The 20,197-nt window shown below is 29.3% G+C and overlaps 2 protein-coding genes and 2 long non-coding RNA genes across 6 annotated transcripts; 2 read left to right on the top strand and 2 right to left on the bottom strand.

The window, feature by feature from the left end:
• The first annotated feature begins 2,412 nt into the window (after positions 1-2,412).
• On the top strand, positions 2,413-3,291 carry LOC113784533 (uncharacterized). Its single transcript, XR_003470583.2, has 2 exons — positions 2,413-2,786; positions 3,025-3,291. It is a non-coding gene; the product is annotated as an uncharacterized lncRNA (long non-coding RNA).
• A 1,556-nt stretch (positions 3,292-4,847) lies between these two features.
• Positions 4,848-7,793, bottom strand: LOC101513358 (SKP1-interacting partner 15). 2 transcript variants are annotated; one of them, XM_027330749.2, is made up of 2 exons: positions 6,227-7,793; positions 4,848-5,479 (listed from the first exon to the last, which is right to left on the bottom strand). In XM_027330749.2, exon 1 carries the CDS (start codon positions 7,424-7,426, stop codon positions 6,269-6,271), a length of 1,158 nt encoding a protein of 385 aa, XP_027186550.1. In that variant the 5' UTR covers positions 7,427-7,793; the 3' UTR covers positions 4,848-5,479; positions 6,227-6,268. The 2 variants fall into 2 exon arrangements, with proteins under 2 accessions (XP_027186550.1, XP_004515125.1); XM_004515068.4 differs by having other exon boundaries at positions 4,848-5,422; positions 6,227-7,790.
• On the top strand, positions 7,374-8,907 carry LOC105853117 (uncharacterized). Its single transcript, XR_001144999.3, has 2 exons — positions 7,374-7,512; positions 8,665-8,907. It is a non-coding gene; the product is annotated as an uncharacterized lncRNA (long non-coding RNA).
• A 6,456-nt stretch (positions 8,908-15,363) lies between these two features.
• LOC101513905 (MADS-box protein SVP-like) lies at positions 15,364-19,840 on the bottom strand. Of its 2 annotated transcripts, none has more exons than XM_004515071.4 (9): positions 19,717-19,840; positions 19,369-19,574; positions 18,936-19,014; positions 18,739-18,803; positions 18,275-18,374; positions 18,147-18,188; positions 16,660-16,701; positions 15,710-15,864; positions 15,364-15,623 (listed from the first exon to the last, which is right to left on the bottom strand). In XM_004515071.4, the coding sequence occupies exons 2-9, from the start codon at positions 19,548-19,550 to the stop codon at positions 15,605-15,607; spliced, it is 684 nt and encodes a 227-aa protein (XP_004515128.1). In that variant the 5' UTR covers positions 19,551-19,574; positions 19,717-19,840; the 3' UTR covers positions 15,364-15,604. The 2 variants fall into 2 exon arrangements, with proteins under 2 accessions (XP_004515128.1, XP_004515127.1); XM_004515070.4 differs by having other exon boundaries at positions 19,369-19,585; positions 19,717-19,735.
• Positions 19,841-20,197: the final 357 nt, after the last annotated feature.

The following is a 20,197-nucleotide window of genomic DNA, read 5'->3' on the forward strand; positions in this document are numbered from 1 at the left end:
ACTAATTGTCATGTACTTTCAGTGTATATAATATTATCACTACTACAACTGTTAAAAGTCACATATCTCTATAATGATTTAACATTTGTAATTGATTAATATTGTAAGAATTTTTTATAATAGCAATGTACATAAATTAAATCCATCATAATATTAGTGCAATTTTTCCTAATAGATATGCACTTCTCTCAATTGTACATAGATATATCATATGCCTTTAAAAAAACATATGTTTGTAGACGTCACTCTTTAAATAAATCTCAAGTTGAAATTGAGGATATCACATTGTTTGAAATTGTTAAAGAATAGAGAGTTTAAAGTTATATATATATATATATATATATATATATATATATATATATATATATATGACTCTCGTTTTTTATTGTATTTAATTCTTCTATAAATCGATTTCTCCTTCATATGTTGTGGGTCGAATCCTTGTCAGAGGAGGATCCATCAAAATGATGAAATATCAGCATTGGGTACTCGTTGTACTATTTTTTTTTCTTCTTGTCGTCTAACACCAGCACCCACTGAAAATAAACAAATTAGAAAAATAAAATAAAATTATGGAAAACTTGGGGGCTCGAAGTTTTTTGGAACTAACAGAAAACTTTTTTCAAGATTTCTGGAAGAAGTTGTGTACTACAAAACTTCAAAAAAAAAAAAAAGTTTTCCAAAGTTTTAGTTTTGTATAGACTTAATTCTTTTCCCGTGTGTTCTTGTGTTAGGTGTTGTAAAATATAATTGTATATGCTTTGGAGAATTTGTGTATATTGATGACCATAGGAAGTGTGAGAGAAAAGTCGATGTCTTATAACAATTTTCATAGTGTTATTCTCTGTTTGTCATTAAACAACGGTAGTGATTTTTTCTCTGATTTTAAAATTTTTACATAATCTTTTTATATTTTGATTGTTATTTAAATTTATATGTTTTTTTTTCTAACACCAATATTCTTATTTACTAACAAAAACTTCAAGATATAAATTTTTTTTTGTTACATTCAACATGTAAGTGATGTTAATTTGCTAAAGAAAAAATCTATATAAAGTGTGCTACTTTCCCGTAAAATTAGTACCAAAACTTATTTTAAAGTGAACTAAAGGAGATAATGGGTTCTCTAAAGGCTTATGCTATACTCACTCTTGTATTAGCAATATTAATCTCTCTAAGCTTACCTCCTCAAATATTAGGAGATGTTGACAACTATGTTCATTCATCTCCTCCACCACCACACAAGAAAACATCTCGTTACTATTATAGGTCTCCACCACCACCTAAGAAGCCCTAAATATTATCATCACCTCCACCCCAAACTTACAAATACAAGTCACCACCACTTGTTTACAAGTATAAGTCACCTCATAACCCTTCCCACTACAAAAGAGTTAGTTGTTTTCTTTATAATCAATAGAAATTTATTAAACAAACTCGAGGATATTCTAACTCAAATACTTCGAAATTTTTTGGAAGAGTTGGACTTTCTAAAGTCATTGTCTTCTTGTGATAGTTACTTCACGATATGGATCTTATTCGTCAAAATATTTTTAGGCAGAGAGTAATTGTTGACTCTAGTGTTTACCCCCTTTGTATTTTGCAGTGTGTCAATAGAGTCGGTTACTCAATTGTTTGTCATATACGAGCTTGTTTTTCTAGTTTAGCATAGGATTTTTAGGTGGTAGTTAGTTTTGCCTCAACTCTTATGGATGTGATAAGGTTTACGTTTGACTCTTGTCTGAAATTTGATTGAGTGGTATATTTGGATGTTCCAAATGATTCTATTAAGATACAATAATTTTCACAAATAACTTAACATATCATATCATATTCATCAAACATTAGAATAAAAAATAATGTAACAGTTATATTTTATTTTGTTTTTATTTTATATATCAAACAACCATAAAAATTACCTCAACAAGAGAGCGTATATATTGACCCTAAAAATAAACCTAAAGACCAAAAAACACTATAAATGATGACCCATTGATATCTAAATAAATGCTACCCATTTGCAACAACAAAAAGACTAGATGCTAACATTCAGATTCAAAATAAAAGTCCCTGCCTTTTTATTTTGGAGAGAACAAATTCTCTTATACCTCTTTATAGATCCCTGCATCCCTATGGTAGCATAGTTGTAAATTCCCAGTCTATCTTTGAAAGAAAGTGAAAGAATATGTTCTTGAACTTCTCATTGTATTTTTGCTTTTAGGAAGAAAAAATAAATAAAGTGGTAAAGTACGTACTTTCCAGACAAGAATGTTGACTGATTCAATATAAAAAAATGACAAATGCAAAGAAAAGAAAAGAGATTGCTCCCTCTGGTCTCATGCCAAACATCCTAGGTGTTTGGTTCAAAACATCAACAACCAATAATTTTGCTATATTTAATACTTTTATTTTAACGATATTCTTGATTTAATTAAAAACATCTTTAAGATAGAAATAATAAATTTATGAAGTTAAAAGTTAAATTTTTCAAAAAAAATTTCAATTTTATGGATTTATTATAATTTTATGAACGTTAATCATTCTACGTTATTTAAAATATATCACGTTATAATTTTTTAATTAAAAAATTAAAAGTATTTTTGAATTATGAAGACTAATTTCGTAAATAAGATAAAATAGATGATTAAAGCTGTAATTACACGTATTTCTTTCTATTGCAAATAATCCTTCATCCATCATTATCATCACAAAAGCACATGATCGAAATCACTATTGTTTGTTGTCGGAGCAGTCGTGTTGGAATTCTCAGACACTCATAAGGCTAAGTAATGATTCAAACATTTCTTCTACAAGCTCAAAACACCAATTTTTGTAAAACACTTGACCCCAAATTACAATCCCCAATTTGTTTCCAGTATAAATTGAATTGAAATTATTTATGTTAATTTCATGAAATTAGATTGATTAAAATTTGTTTGAGAAAAAAAACTGTCTCACTCTTAAATTTTTTTTCCTTCATTATTGAGTTACTGATCTCTTTCTTATTACTTTGTTTGTTCATAGGATTGTGGAAAGGAGCTCACTTTATACCACTTATGGTCAGATAGGAAAGGAGCTCAAAGCATTTTGAATTTTCATCAAGGATACAAATTAAATATAAATGATTGCAATCTTGGTTGAAGAGGCTGGTTGAAGGTGCTGCACAGACTGGAGATCTTTTGTTGTTGTAACATTTGATCTTTTACTTTGAGATTGTAATCAATGTAATATATCAATTCTTACACTGTAATTGTGTTCATGGATCTAAAAGTATCTTTTTTTTTTATACAATTTTGTGTTATATTTATACTTGATACAACCACTTCTACAATGGAAGGAAAGATTCTTGCAAGTGGGTTGTTTTGGATGGGTGGTGGTTTGAAAGATAGAATAATGGAGTTGAGATCCTCTCCATTTATCTCCTTCTCTATTTTTGTCATTATTAAAATTTTGAGAATATAAAATATAATGTGACATTTAATAGGTCCAACTATTTTTATACACTAAAAAACACTTCAAAACTATAGTAATAGAAAGAGGAAATGGAGAGAATTTTGACTCAGTGGAATGACATTTTCCGTGAAGAAAAAAGAGGGACGAAAACAAAGGGAGGGAAACTTGACTGCTAAAACTAGAGGTGGACATGAGTCAGTGTCAATCCTAAATGCCCCATTCGTGAGTAACTGAGCTTCATATTATACAACCCAGTTCCGACCATATTCTTGATCTACTTCGTTGATTTACAGGTTGGTTGAACTTCGATTGCATTGATTCGGTTGGTACATATTTCATTATCAAACTACCAAATTTTCATAGAACACTGGATTTTGTGACAGAGAAAAAAGATCTTAAAAATGAGAGTAGTGAGTTAAGAGTAGAAAGAACTGGATTCCGGCTATGATCTCTCCCCTTATTCAGAAACTCTATTTTCTCTATTTTCACTACATGTGCTCGTTCGTCTACACGCTAGTAAAAATAAATTCACTAAAAAAAAAAAAAAAAAAAAAAAAAAAAAAAAAAAAAAAAAAAAAAAAAAAAAAAAAAAAAAAAAAAAAAAAAAAAAAAGTTGTCTCATGGTTTGGATCTATGATTCAGCTAAGTTGCTTCTTGGGGCTTCATGGTTTTGATAACATTTTTTATTTATATTCAACTCACAAGGCAGTCAATATGGAAGTAGAATAGGCATGGGGTTGCTCTGTGCCATAATGATGAAAAATATTTGTCTAGACACTAAAATCAGTGTTGTCAATCGTGAATAGCAGAAAATGGCAGTTTGTTCAAATTCCACTGAGCATCAGTGTTGTGATGCCGCAATAGCAGCAATTTAATAACACTTTGTAATAAATAGCGTATTGTTAAATAGTGGTGTTTTGTTCAAGGATGATTGACACTAGAGACATGTCTTAGAGCACACAGCATATCATTAGCACATTTAAAGGATGATTGAAGATTTCTCTGCACATTATAGCAGCCAATATCCAGATTCTCAAAGAGGTTAAATCCAACCCACTTCAAGCCTCTATTGTGAGGAATGTTGTTCCATATTCAGCTTCACCTTTGAAGTTTGAAGTAAAATTGAAGTGATACACAACAGCTAATCTATAGAAAATTACCACACATCACACGTATGAAACATGTAATAACAAACACTCAAATTGATTCTCACTTAATTTTTCTGTAAATCCATACCAAACTATAAATCTCAAGCAAAATTAAATGATGGATAAACAGGATCCACATCTCAAATACATGAGCTTAAAACAGTGTCAGATACTGGAAAAAAGATGCTGTTCATGGCAAGTATATAATCCTACCAAGTTTCAACTGAGCTAATACTGGGGCAGTCATTTTTCCTTTGGTATTATAAACATCAAATAAGAAGATCAATAAACTGCTTATATAAATCATATTATCATTTTAGGAAGAAGCTATCTAACCTGTTTTAAAAAGAAAATGGAGAATGGAAAGTTATTATTAATAATAACAGTAACACTTATGGCCATTTTACAATTGTCTCATGAGATTTGAACTCTGTCACTTGAGGTTACAAAGTCAAGTTCTTGCCACTGAGCTCACACCTCATAGGCACAAAATTGAAAGAAGTGGTGGAAAGCTTGAACCAATAGATGATTTCCCTCAAAGATTAGCATAAGTTATGCTACTCTTAATCCATTATGATGAGCTAAATACACCAAATTCACTCAACTATTCATACAAAGTAACTTTCACAAGTACATGTGAATCAATTGTGATAAATTCATTTGATTTTCAGAGTAAATTGCTATCTCTCTAAAAACTATATAGAATTACGCATATCAGGTCTTGCTTTATGAACCTTTCCTCTAATAAAAACTGACCTCTTTTTCCATGGCTGCAATATTACCTCTGGACCAGTATCAGAGCTCCATCCATCAACACATTTCTGCAGAATCCCACATGAAAATGCAATGACTTTATACGACTGGAATTACCAGCAACCCTAGATATACATAAAGACATGTTTACACCTACCAATTGAAGTGTCATTCCATCCAATACTTTCAATTTGAATAGTGGATTGTTATGAGTAAACGACCATTTTGGTCCCTGAATGTGTGAGACACAGTCACTATAATCCCTGAATGCATCAATACATTTAGTGACTATACTAACAGCGCCTCACATATTCAAAGATCAAAATGGTTGTTTGCTCAATTGTTACATTACATTATACATGTCTGCCAATACAGAGCCTACGGCATGTTTGGTTTGAAAACCATAGCTCAAAACATGGTTTGACACTCAAAATTGTGTTTAAATATAAGCCAAGCCAATGGGGTTTGTTAAAAATGTTGTTGGTCAATAAATCTCAATTTACACACCCAATAAACTGAAGTTAGGGAATCCAAAATACTACAGGGAAATTCAAATATAGTAAGTCATTGTTCATTTGCACACTCATTGATTATAAAATTGAAAAACTAATGATATTATACATTACAAGATAATTCACAACTGAGCTACTCAATCATACAGAAAAGTAAATGAGATTAATTGTTATGAACTTATATTATACCATTTTTATACACATGCAACAATTAAAATTACACTATAATGCCACTTTGTTATATTTGTTCTGATTATAATATCTCTACAAATATCTATGGAAGATGCATGTGTAAAAAATACATCAATGCATACAAATTATATTGAAAATCAAAAGCACAAACAATTTTAATTAAAATACCATATAACCAAATGTCCAACTATCAACCCATAAATGAAACCCTCAAGGCAATGCATCAAGCCTTCCTTCAAAAACAAATCCCCTGTAAAGTCCATCGCCATTTCCAGGTACATTATTGATCCACCGCCACTCATCTCCCTTCGCGGCACAACGATCCCAAAGCGCCAATTTTCCAATCCTCTTCGCCGAGAAACAAACCCTATCACCAGCACCAAACACCTTAAACTTACCAGCATCCTGAAAACACCGAAACATCTCCGGCGGCATTCTCCCCGCCTCATCCCAATCCATACTCCTAAGATCAAGCCTCAAAATCAATATCGTCGAACAAGGCGAGTTCAACGAAAACGAAGACTTCAATCCACCAATCATCAAAATCCGGTTCCCAACTCCGCGAACAAGCCGCGGCCGCTTCAAAATATCAAAAACATCTCCCCACTCATGTCGCTCAAGCCGCGACCAAGTCATAGACCTGGTTGCCGATACGCGACACGAGAAGAGCTTCCATTGGCTCCTCCAAGGAGATCCAACGTCACAAAGGGCAAAAGCCGAGTCCTCGACGAGGACTGGGCTCCGCGGTTTGGACGGTAAGTTGGACGAGAATTTTTGCCAGCAACGACGGTTATCATCATCGTCGTTGCCGGAGAAATATAAAGCAGCGAGTTCGGTTAGAACCATGACTCGGTTAACTGAGTCAACTAAAACGGTTCCATGTCGACACCAAGCGGAACCTAAATGAGGAAGGACACGGAATTGACGGGTTAGGGGGTTACAAGCGAGAAGTGATTTAGTGGATTGGGCTTGGGCTTGGATTTGTGTTTGGGAGGAGTTTGGGCCGTTATTAGTGGGCTCGGCCCAAAGGTAGATGAGTCCATGAGAGGAAGCAACGGGGAGAGGGGAATTGAAAGGGAGGAAGTTAAGAGGGAAATGAAGCCAATGATTTAGGTTAGGATCGAAGAGGTGGAGATTGTGGTTGTGGTGGTGGTGGTGGTGGTTATGGTGGCGGAGGGCGAGGAGGTTGAGAGGTGGAAGAGTGGTGGAGATATGGTGGACGAAGGAAGGAGTGGTGAGGAGGTTGTTGAAGAATTTAGAAAGAGAACGGCAGATGATGATTTGACGGAGGGGTAAAGAGGAGAAGATGTGGTGAAGTGTGTCTTGAGGGAGGTGGTAGATTAGTGGTGGTGGTGGTTGTTGTTCCATTTTTGTGGCGGCGAATTTGGTGTTGTGGTTGTGAAGAAGTTTGAAGGGGAAAGGGATTGAAGGATGCTTTTCTAACTTTTTTGAAGGTGTGGAATTTTTATCTTCTTTATTACGTGTTGACTTGTTCAGTCCTCTTTTGGATTTTCGATTATATTTTCCATCTCTCACTATTTATTTTCCTTTTCCTTTTAATTCTCTTTCCAGTTATGTCTATATGGGTTTTGTTAAATTCTGCAATTTATGAGTTGGATTTGTCCAAAAATTCATTATGGATTCGATTTGTTATAGATTTTCTTTGATTTCTTCTTCTTTAAGATTAAAAATTATTAAAGTGAACAAATTATTATATTAATTATTTCAATTTGTTATGATATTAATTATTAATTTATTTAATTTTAGATAGTTTATTTCATTTTTTTAAAATTTGGGTTTAATTATTATATAATTTTATATTAATATTTTTAAATAAATAATGAGATATATTTTTTGAGATTTAACATGATATTTTAAAAAAATTGACTTTATATGATATTATATTTTAATTCTATTTTATAATAATATATTTATATATAAAAAAAAAATTAATATAAATAATCACTCTATGCGACAAGTTTTTTCTTTAATCTATCGTGGAGAGGTTTTGCTATCCTATTAATATTAGGACATAAATCTAATACATAGTTCAAGGATTCTAAAAACCTTTGTAATTGTGTTTTGTCAAGGATTTTGTCAGGAAATTTTTCTGCGAAAGATAGGGATCTTTCAATAGAGGTAATAGTACCCCGATGGATATAATGTCTTAGGAAACGGATTTTTGTTTGAAAAAGAGAAACTTTGGATTTTGAAACAACCAAACCATTTTTCTTAGTGATCATTAAAAATGTTCTAAGATGTTTGAAATGTTGTTCAATAGTTTCAGAGAATATTAAGACATCATCAATATAGACAATGCAAAATTTTGAGAACGGATTAAAAATTTCATTCATAATTCTTTGGAATTCTGAAGGAGCATTCTTTAATCCAAAGAGCATTACCGTCCACTCATATTGACCAAAAGGACCGATCAATTTGTATTTGTCAAAATCCTGATTTCATGTCAAATTCTGAAAATACAGATGAAGAGTGTAATTTTTGTAAAAGATCTTTTTTATTTGGAATCAGGTAACGAATCCATTTTAAAGCTTTGTTTAAAGGTTTGTAGTTTATGACTAACCTAGGTGTACCTCTTTCTATTTCAGAATTTTTATTCACATCGAAGGCTGCACAACTCCAAGGTGACCTAGATTTTGTAATTAGTCCTTTTTGTTCTATGTCTTGGATTTCTGCTTTGCAATGTGTTTCAAGTTCATAATTCATTTGGATATGTCTAGCTTTCGTTGGGATTTGTTTATCGGAAAAGTCATTTTCATATGGTAGGTCTACCATATGTTGTTTTCTGTTCCAAAAAGCATTTGATAAATCTGAACAGATTTCGTTTTCAATTCTTTTTTGGAGATATGAAATTTTTTGTTTTATGAAACTATTTTGTAATCATGTCAATTACCAGGCATGCATCTTGCTGATGCATAAACAGATTGTTCAGCAAATATAGATGCAAAATTTGACCCTGCCAAATGCCTACATGATGTTGTAGCCAAAGCTCTGGTAAAATTCATATATATTCTCTGCATTCAGGTAATGAAAAGGACATGATGAGAAACCTAGTGAGCTATATCATATATGACACTAATTATTACGGGAAAAGTAAAACTATCTGCAACCTGGACAATTGTCTTATTTTAAATAATTTATATTGAAAGGAGCTTGTGCTTATAATAGAAGTCAACTCACCTTCTTTCCAAGCAAGAGCCACGCCATTCATAAGCTTACAACTGCAGATTTAGGCCAAATGAAAATTATTTACAAAAAATATAGAGGGAAAGTCATGGGAGTACTAAAGAAATCATTAATGGTAGACTTATTTATCAGGCGGTGACAAACCAACAACAACAAAATCCATTCTAATGTTTCAGATTGTATGCTAAAAATATCTCTTAAGTTCCAGCCCATAAACGAGTTACGATGAAGAAGACAAAGGAATACCCAATGATAATACTTTAAATAAATAAAGAGGGCTAAAAGCACTATACATTATAGATTTTTCATGTAACTGACATTTTCCTTGGTTTGAAACCAGTTCAATCGCATATAGCAGACAATAGCAATTCGTTAAAATTCTGCTAAGCAACACTTCTATAGCCACTATTTGATAATATTTTGAATTAAATAGTATATCACTGAACAATAGCAATTGGTTAGAATTCCGCTATGCCATAGCACTAAAGCTGCTATTTAACAACCCTTTTTGACACTTCAAATATTGTTTAAAATTCAAATCAAATACGAAAAAACTATTAAAAAGAAAGTGAAAGCTGCCAATATTGTTTAAACAGTGCCCTAATTTGTCAATCAGAAGTTCACTTTCTTTATATGCTAAGGTTATCTAGATAAATAGTATTAACAATCTAACTGCTAAATTTCACACATTACACCTATGTTGTTAATGGCACAGCTATGGCGCGCAATCATGGTGCGGTGCGGAGTTCGCCTGAGACGCCATTCTCAGGTGCGTTTCCGCCTTTTGCTGTCGCGGCTGCAAATCGCACTGGAATCGCATCCTCGCGCGCTAGTAAAGAGCAGAATGAAAATCCGAAAAATAACAACAGAAAAAAATAAAGGAAAACCTGAACCGAATTTCTCACTGTTTGTGGCGGCCGACAACCAGCTCCGCCTGCGTTTTCCGGCCAGCTTTTACTTTTTACGCGAAAGCTGAATTCAGTGCGACACCAACTCGTATTAACTTTTTGTTGGTATCGATCAAACTTCAACACAGCGATAAAGCACGTGGATTCAAATCTGTGTTTAGGGTTTAAATTGTTAAATATGTGTTTCAGTGTTTATCTGTTTATTTTCGTTAATTCCATCATCTGTTTGTTTATTTTTTATTTGGACGGGTGTCTTGTTTATTTATTTATTTTTTGGAAAATGTTTTCATTACTTTTTTACCTCAAATATAATGAAATTTCTATTTGTTATTAAAATAAAAATAAAAAATAAAAAATTTAATTAATAATTATTTATATCGATAATTTTATAAGTAAGTATGATAAAAGTCAAATATTACTAATAATTTAAAGATTGTGATTTGTGAGTGATTGACATTGTCAATATTATATTGATTGTGTGTATATATTAAATTTTAATATAAAAAATACATTTTTTTACAAGAAAATAAAACATGCACATAAATAAAAATATTTTTCGTATCAAATCAAATATTATATTTATTTTAAAGTAATTATCACTAATAAATTTTTTCTAATTGATTTTCTATATTTAAGATAATTACAATATTTGAATAGTTGTTCTTTATATTATGAGAGATTAGTCTAATCTATTAATACTTAGTTCTCATCATTAATTATTTGTATTCGTTGATTTTTATTTGTTCATAATAACTATTGTTAATAAAAAAATACAATAATAATCTTGTGACTATCCTAACACTCATAGTTATCATTTAAATGTTTCACAATCCTTCAATCTCAAATCTTGTTTACACTTATATTTCTCACAATTTTCTTTATTCTCACACTATCTCTTCTCCCTTTCTCTTCACAACTAATCACATGTTAAGAGTTTTTGTTGCATCAACTTTATCATTCTCTTGACCCCCCCCTAATATTCCTTTATGACATTATTTAACAAGTACAAAAAGTAACATATCCTTTAAATGTTTCACAATCCTTCGATCTCAAACCTTGTTTCTAAATTATATATATATATATATTTAGTCCTTTATATATTTTTTTTTCCTGAGTTGGTCCTTTATTTTAATTTTAAGTGACAATTTGATATTTTATGTTTTAAAATGTCAAAAATGTTGTCCTTTTTTTTTACAAAAATTCAAAAAAATTATCAAAATTTTCAAACAAAATCTATAAAATTCATTATCATCTTCAATAAAATACAAATTTAATCAAACTCATAACTTAAATCTTGAAATAAACTCATATTTTCATTCTTTATTTGATGTTGTTGGAGATGAAAATATGAGTGTATTTGAATATTTGAGTTATGGATTTGATAAAATTTGCATTATATTGAAGATGATTATTAATTTTATGGGTTTTGGTTGAAACTTTTGATGATTTTTTTGAATTTTTGTATAAAAAAGGATAACATTGTTGAAATTTTAAAACATAAAATATCAAATTGTCACTTAAAATTAAAATAAAGGACCAACTCGGGAAAAAAAAATATAAAGGACTAAAACGTTACCTGAAATTAAGTTAAGGGACCACAGATGTAATTTAGCATTTTAAAAAATATAATGATTTAGGTTGTTCTTGTGTCTTTTAATTAAGGATAAGATTGGTTTAAGCGAAGTAATCAAGAGAGAACGATGTGATAGAGAGAAATTGAGAAGAGAGCGAAGTTGTTTTTTATTGATTTGAAAACAAAGACCCCAAAAAAGTAAGGGGAGTCCACCATATTTTACAATTTCTTCAAAATATGAAAGAAATAGAGGAAAAATGTTATATTGTTAGTAGTTTTTGTAAGCACAGAAGTGCACCTAAGAGTGAAGTGAATTTGGTGTTTAAAATTTTTCTTGTTTTTAGAGATTTAGTGTTTGATTTTTCTGATTTAAGATAGTGTATGGAAAAGATGAATGGCAGAAAAATAAAGAACAGAAAGATATTATATTGGTTCCCCTTATAACAAAGGGTACATTCAGTCCTCTTGCACACCATAAGAGATTTTCCACTATTGTTAGAATAAGTACAAGTCTCACCCTAGGACATTTGTTACAAACTCCTAACAATCACCCTAAGATTGCACACCACTATCTTAGTTTACAAAACTTGAAGAAAGAACACCATTTTACTCAATTTACAAGACTTGAAGAAAGTACACCACTTTCTTCAATTTACAACACTTGAATGGTTTAACAATATTGATTTTGACTTAGATCAATATGATATAATAGGTGATGTACAATGATAAAAATCCAATATAATTTTAAGTACACTAGAGAATTATTCTCAATGATATGAAAATGTAAAATCTGTACTTGAAAGTTTGTTCAAGGTTGTTCAAGGTTTGGTTGTAGGATTGGTTATGTTTGATCTGAAGTTATGGTGTATTTATACTCCATAAACATCTCTTCAGATTCGTGGCCATTGATCCAAGAGTTTTGATGAAGAAATGCAATGACCCAGAACCATTTCAGAATTGAAAAATTGCATTGTTTTCAGGTGTATTTGACTACAGCTTGTGTGTAGTCGAATACACATTCTTTTAAAGTTCAGTTTTATTTGAATTTTGAAGCTTGTATTCAAATACATATTCTTGTATTCAAATACAGATGTTTGAAGATGTTCAATTTTAGTTACTGACTTATCTGTATTCGACTACAACATGTTGTATTCGAATACAATATTGTATTTTGCCAAAAATATTATTTTCAAACATTATTTATATATTTTTACTTTTTGAAAATCCTTTTGATGCATATGCTAAAATGAAAGGTTCTCATGTGCATTTGAAATATACGAATATTAGATTGCATCACGTACCTTTATATTATATAACTTCTAGCATATTTGACCATGGTTGTCTTTGATGTTTGATTTCTTTTTGAGCTTGCAACTTGATCATTTTTCTTGGTCTTTGTCTTCATCAAAAACATGTATTTTACAGTTTTCTATTTATGTCCCTATTTGTTGGACAATACTTTGAGAAATAGTAGGAGTAACAATTAATCACATATTTTAAAATACAAAACGTCTTTGATACCACATATTCACTTAAAAAAAATAAAACATTAGATATAGATATTTTCTTTTATATAACCAACATTTAGTTCATACCGTTTATTTATTCTCAACTCAATATTTTTATTTTTATTTTTATGAAAATTCAATACTACTTTTAAATGTATTCATGTATTTTCAAAAATAATCAATATTTTTTTCTTTTATATTTCTCTTATACCACAAAATAATACTTTAATTTTTTTTTTATTTCTCATATTTGTGTTTCTGCCCACACTTTTTCTTCACAACTAATCACATGTTAAATGGTTTTGTTGCATCAACTTTATCACTCTCTTGACCCCCCCCCCCAACCCAAACAAATGCTAACAAATTAAGTATAAAAAGTTAATTTTTATCAGAAGTTGTGTAATCAATACAATAAAAAGAGATACATTGATAAATCAAAAACAAAAAAGAGATACATTTGACTTTTCAATAAATATTACCTTTTGTTTTTGGAGAAAATACTTACCTTAATTGAAATTCTTAAATAATCTATGGGGCCACTTGTTATATCTTATCTATAGAAGACTTAATGAACAAATTTTGTACTAAGTTGCCCCAAGACCTTCCATCAGATAGTTATCAGTTATACTAGTTAGTAGCGAATGCAGTTAGTTAGCATCCATGTGATGAGTTATTCAGAAGCTACATGTATAAAAACCAAGTTCTGTATATCATGCATCACTTTCTAAACTAACGAGTTCTTTCCACTCTATTTCGTCAAATTCTTTTTATATAAGTGTTAGTGTTGTTATTGAAATTGTAACATAAAGTATATTAACTCCAGCTTTTCACTACAAATGAAACATTTTAAATTTATATGTCTAACTCTTTTTTTTTTATACTCTTATCTTAAAAAAATGTGAGATGTAATTTGCAGTGTTAATCTAATTATTAGATAACATATGAAAATTTTCTCCCATTTTAAAGTTTTCATGTTATTATGTATTGATTGTTTTTTATTTCTCATTAATGTTTTATCAACAGAATTGTTGGTATACTCCCAACATTCTCTATTTTTAAATTTTTTTCTGGTAAATTAACTTATAGCTAATAGATAATAGTTTATAGCTGATAATTGTTGGTTTGATAAAAATTAACAACTCAATTAGCTTAAAGTATAAAATAACATAATAGATCATTCTTATTTAAAAATAATTTTTATTATCCAATGTTTAAAATATTTTAAAGTAGTTATTTAAGTTTTTTATTAATTTAAATTTATCAATCTAATATATTTATTAGGCTAAATTACATTTGTGGTCCTTAACTTAATTTCAGGTAACGTTTTAGTCATTTATCTTTTTTTTTTCCCGATTTAGTCATTTATTCCTAACAATATCAAATAAAGTATGAAAATATGAGTTTATTTGAAAATTTGCGTTACGAATTTGACGAAATTTATATTATATTGAAGAATATAATTAATTTTATGAGTTTTAATTAAATTGTTTTTTGAATTTTTGTATAAAAAAGGATAACATTGTTAAAATTTTAAAACATAAAATATCAAATTGTTACTTAAAATTAAAATAAAGGACCAAGTCGGGAAAAAAAAAAATAAATGACTAAAACGTTACCTGAAATTAAGTTAAGGGACCACAGATGTAATTTAGCCTATTTATTATTTATTTATCTATTTTATTTATTAGAGATAAATAAATTATTTTCTTTAAAATTTAAATTATTCACAAACAATTTAAAGTTATAATAAATAAATTATTTACTTTCAATTATTATTTATTAAAATTATTTAATTAAAATTATAATAAATAAATTATAAAAGGTAAAAAAATAGTTACAATAGTAGGGATAAAATTAAAAAAAAAATTATAAATTCATAAATTATTTAAATTAATTTATAAAAAATATTATAAACTATTAATTTGTAAAAAAAATTATAAACTATAAACATATAAATAACTGTTATCGAACAAAACTTATAACTTGTATTTTAGGGGCCATAACCCATAAGCTAGTTTTTCGACATTGCAACTCGTTTTTTGACATCGCAAAATAGAGCCTTAACTTAAGCATCGGAATGCAATTGCTTCACAGCACCCACAATTTGGGGGATTGATTTAAAACGCTAATTGGTATTTGGAAATTACTTTTTGGTAAAACATTTTCCATATGATATGTCATCTAGTCATATCTAGAATACATTAGCCCCTGAAGTCATTACCAAAACTACTAATTACTAATAAGTACTCCATACACATACATATAGAAAAAGATTAAAGCGACAATCATTTACTTTATTTAACCAATAATAATCCTTGTTAATATTGTAAGCCAGTAATTATAGTCCCACGCACTAACCGGCATACGGAAGCCTGAAAATAATACATGCATTAAATCGTTAATTAAGAGATTATAATTACCTCATATATTCATTCAGAATTAATTAAAATGAACTTACCCTAACTTGAGGGATGTGTCTGAGCTCACATAGTCCTGGGGAGGACCAGTGGAGTTACAAACGTTGGTGACAGATTCTGAGGATTGACCTTCTTCATTAACCACGTTCTCTGATTCAACTCCTCCAAACATTTTACCATTGTTCATGTTCGCCTCCTAATTGTGTACCAACACATACAAGTGCATTATTAGACAACTTTGTTCCAAAACTAGTTAAAATATGAAACTGTACAAATACGAGAAGAAGAAAAAAAACAGCGTGTGAAATTCTGTCACGTTTAATTAGAAGCGATTAATTTATATACAATGTAAAATTTTATAATAGATGCAATATTATCCTACCACATCACACTATGACACCCCTTTGATATATGAGGTCTAAAATTTCTCCACAAATATAGTATATGTTAAATGTGATTACATTTACGGTGTTTACAATTTAAATAATTGGAAAGATAAATTTTAACTTAAAAGCTTAATTGCGGTTTAAGTGTCTCTATTTTCATTTGTTTATGAAATTTGTTTGTCTAATATAAAATCTCGGGTTTCGGTATCTTTATAAAATTTGTAGATGTAAAAATAATAAAGTGACATTTTAAATAATATGACGTAGAATTTAATGATGTAGAACAATCAACACTTAATATTGTAATTTAACGAATGACATGTAAATAATTAATTTGTCACGATGATACTACATTGTAATTTGTAAATCACATTATTTAAACATATAAATCATCATTTTTGTGTTTAAATATTTGAAAGAAAGACGAAAGGTAAAAAAAATTAAAATAGGCAACTAATTCAGTATAAAAGTAGAAATAAAAGAAAGAAAACTGCCTTTAAAGTTAACTTAAAATAGATACGATAGAATAAAAAACTAGTCTGCATGAGAGAAAAAGAGACACAAATCAAAATTGATAAAGACAAAAAAGAAAAAGAACATCATACAAGTCGCATTAGTCGGTCATTCTCTTCCATCAGCTGCATTCCCTGCAGGTTCAGTGAGAGTTGTTTTTTTTTATGAAAGTAGAGTTGTTAGCTGAATGAAGGAAACAAACTAAAATAAAGATTATAAAGTAATGTTTTAATGAATTGTTCTTAATTACCAACACAATTCATGGAACTTGTTTTGTTTCAATTATTGTTAGATTTGTTTTCTATTTAAACTTAAAACGCAAATGCATCGTGTTCTTAAAGACAAATAGCATGTGATCTCTTAACTTAATTTCAGTTAACATTTTAGTTTTTTATTTTATTTTAACTTTTTTTTTTCGATTTGATCATTTATTTTAATTTTAAGTGACAATTTGATCTTTTATATTTTAAAATGTCAACAAATGTTATCCTTTTTGTTTGCAAAAATTCATAAAAAAATTCAAACAAAATACATAAAATTAATTATCATCTTCGATATAATGCAATTTCATCAAATTCATAACTTAAATCTTTAAATAAACTCATATTTTCATCTCTAATAATATCAAATAAATAATTAAAATATAAATTTATTTAAAAATTTGAGTTACAAATTTGATAAAATTTGTATTATATTAAAGAATATAATTAATTTTATGGGTTTTGTTTGAAAATTTTGATGAATTTTTTGTAAAAAAAAAAAGATAACATTATTGACATCTTAAAATATAAAAGATCAAATTGTCACTTAAAATTAAAATAAAAGACCAAATCGGGGAGAAAAAAAAAGATAAATAACTAAAACGTTAATTGAAATTAAGGTAAGGGACTTATTTAGCCTATTATTTATTACTTTGTTTCTTATTTTTAAAATTTTAAAATATTGAAAATAACACAATTTATTTTCATCATTTCCTCTATAAAAGTTGGAAATAAAAAACAAAGATATATTTTTATAACTATAAGCAAAATAAACATAATATATAAACCAAAAGCCTCTACGGTCCACGACCACATGATAAATTCCATTGCAATCTTCTAAGAATCTATTTACTTTGTGAAAATATTTTATTGTATTTTTTATATAAGATATTTGTTCATTTTAACATGCTAATAAGATGTGAGAAAGTGAATCATCAAAATGCATGGAAGATAAAATGTTACTTAGATATGATGCATTATAAAAATTTTTAGAAAAAATAACCATTGTTCACTACAAGAAAATCTTGTATTGCTCTATTAACAAATAGATTTGACACAAGTTTTAGAAATTTAAAAAAGTAAAAGCAGATTATTAATTTCATTAAATATGTATTTAAGCCCTATAAAATTGACACAATTAAATTCTAATTCCTACAAAATTTGTATTCATTTTTTGTCCTTAAATTAAATAAAAATAAAGTGTTAGTCCCTCATCAAGGACTAAAAACACAAATGATCTAAATTTGTAGCGGCCAAGTGTGATGAATGCAAGAATTACACTCAAAATATTAATGATAAAAGAAACTCCATTTTCTAACCTTTCTTTGGAGGTGTTTGATCTCCATCATAATCTTCTCTTCCTGCAAAGTAGAAAGATATTTGAAAAGATTAAGTATAAATGAGACAGATTATGCTATAAGGACTAAAAAAGTTACAATCGAAAGACCTTTGTTTCTAGTACACGCCCCAACCCAATTTCAAGAGACCTCTCCAATTGATGTAATTCTTCAACATTCAGACCATGAAGATCTTCTCCCCTCATCTGCCTGTAAATATTTTTTTTAAATGTTATCAAATCTTCATATATTTATATCAAGAAACGCGACAAATTAATGTACTTCAATCCTCTGCAGTCAACATTATGGTGCAGACGACTGAGGTTAAGCTGACAATAGACTATTAAATTAAGAAAGAGATAAAAGTCTCTCTCTTATCAGCAGTCGACTGCACCATAAAACTAACTGCAGATGATTCATTTTGCAATACAATCATATATATATGGATTTGGATTTCCCCGCTGTAAAGTTTTCACGTTGTAATCAATCTCGATGTTAATCTTGCTGTAACTACATCAAACAGTTACAGCAAGAAATCCAAATCCGTTTATATATGAAATTGTGGTTGTTGCACCTTAGCTGATGACTCTTCTCAGCAATTTCCTTGCTCAATGTGGAGCAGTTGATGTTTTCAACTAGCTGCAGTACAAATTTAAGCCATAAATGATTGTCATCAAGTTATGTAATCTATCTATTAATTTTTCAAATTAAATTGGCACCAACCAAAAAAACATAAAGTGATTCAATACTAATTATACAAGTACAACAAACCTGCAACTCTAGAGATGGTTCTTCCAGCTCTGCCAGGTTCTTTGAGTGCAAATGATGCCTTTCAAGTATTTCCCTCATGCTTCATAACAAAAAATATATATAATATTGAGCACCCCAAAAACAGTTGTGAAACCAAATGCACAATAATATTTTAAATGCATAAAAATTACATCAGAACTTAGGCATGTTCATTGTCCAACACTACCTCAACGTATAGTTATATCTAATTACTTTCATTTCTTTACTCACTTAAAATATTTGGACAAAATACATCGACTATCTTTGATCTATTTTTGCTTATATTTAATGTCAGAAAAGTACTAATCAATACTGAATAATAATTCTAAAAAAGAATGGATTATAAATAAAATCTAATCAATAATTGTTTTCATCACGCTTATTTAGTGAAAAATAATAATGGAGAGAGATTGACCTTAAATTAGAATACTCAAAGAGCTTTCCGGTGGAAGAGAAAATGATGAGAGCAACATCAGCATCACACAAAACGGAGAGTTCTTCACCTTTTTTGAACAAGCCTCTTCTTCGTTTCGAAAAAGTAACTTGTCTCGCTGTTGCGTTGTCTATCTTCTTAATCTTAATCTTCTCGCTCGCCATATCCCTTTGATTTCTCTCCTTCACCTTAATTCATCCTCATTTGGATAAAAACACAGAAAGTAAGTTAACGCCTTTATTCATTTTTGCCATATAATGAGTAATTTAAATTAATGATGCAGAGAATGAACCAGCATACAATTCAAAGAATGAAAGAAAGAAAACCAACCTAAAAAAAGATGAGATAAAAATAAGAGAATGAAAAGGAAAGTTGGGTTGTTGACTATTTATAGTGTGTTTTTATTTATTTATTTATTTAATTATTTCGGGGAAATAAAAGGAAAGTGGTTTTTTTTTTCTTTTAGTGTGAGATGGACTAATGATAGTTAGTAGAAGAAGAAATATGATGTGGGTATTTTGCTAATTTTTTTTTAGTTTGGTTGAGAATTTATGTGATGGGGAAAGGGGAAAATTGTAAGAAACTGAATGGGTGAGTTATTTATTTATTTTATTTTGGAAATATTGGAATTATATTGTGATGGGGAAAGGGGAAAATGAAATGGAAAGGGAAAGGGTGAGTGAGGTAGTATTGTACTTTGTAGATTTTAGTTTCCTTTTATTGAAGCGTTGGTTTTGGTGCTGTTTGGCTTGTGAGGGATTTTTTTTTTTTGAGAAAGTCACCAATGAAAGGAAGAAAGGGTGTGTGTTTT

This window comes from Cicer arietinum, chromosome 8 (assembly GCF_000331145.2).
Source record: "Cicer arietinum cultivar CDC Frontier isolate Library 1 chromosome 8, Cicar.CDCFrontier_v2.0, whole genome shotgun sequence".
Classification (NCBI taxonomy): Eukaryota; Viridiplantae; Streptophyta; class Magnoliopsida; order Fabales; family Fabaceae; genus Cicer; species Cicer arietinum.

Coding starts and splice junctions, on each gene's coding strand:
- LOC101513905 (XM_004515071.4), bottom strand. CDS start 19,550: ATGGCGAGCGAGAAGATTAAGATTAAGAAGATAGACAACGCAACAGCG. Junction 18,804..18,935: donor AACCATCTCTAGAGTTGCAG/GTTTGTTGTACT, acceptor TTTGTACTGCAG/CTAGTTGAAAACATCAACTG. Junction 18,375..18,738: donor GAGAAGAGTCATCAGCTAAG/GTGCAACAACCA, acceptor AAATATTTACAG/GCAGATGAGGGGAGAAGATC.
- LOC101513358 (XM_027330749.2), bottom strand. CDS start 7,426: ATGGAACAACAACCACCACCACCACTAATCTACCACCTCCCTCAAGAC.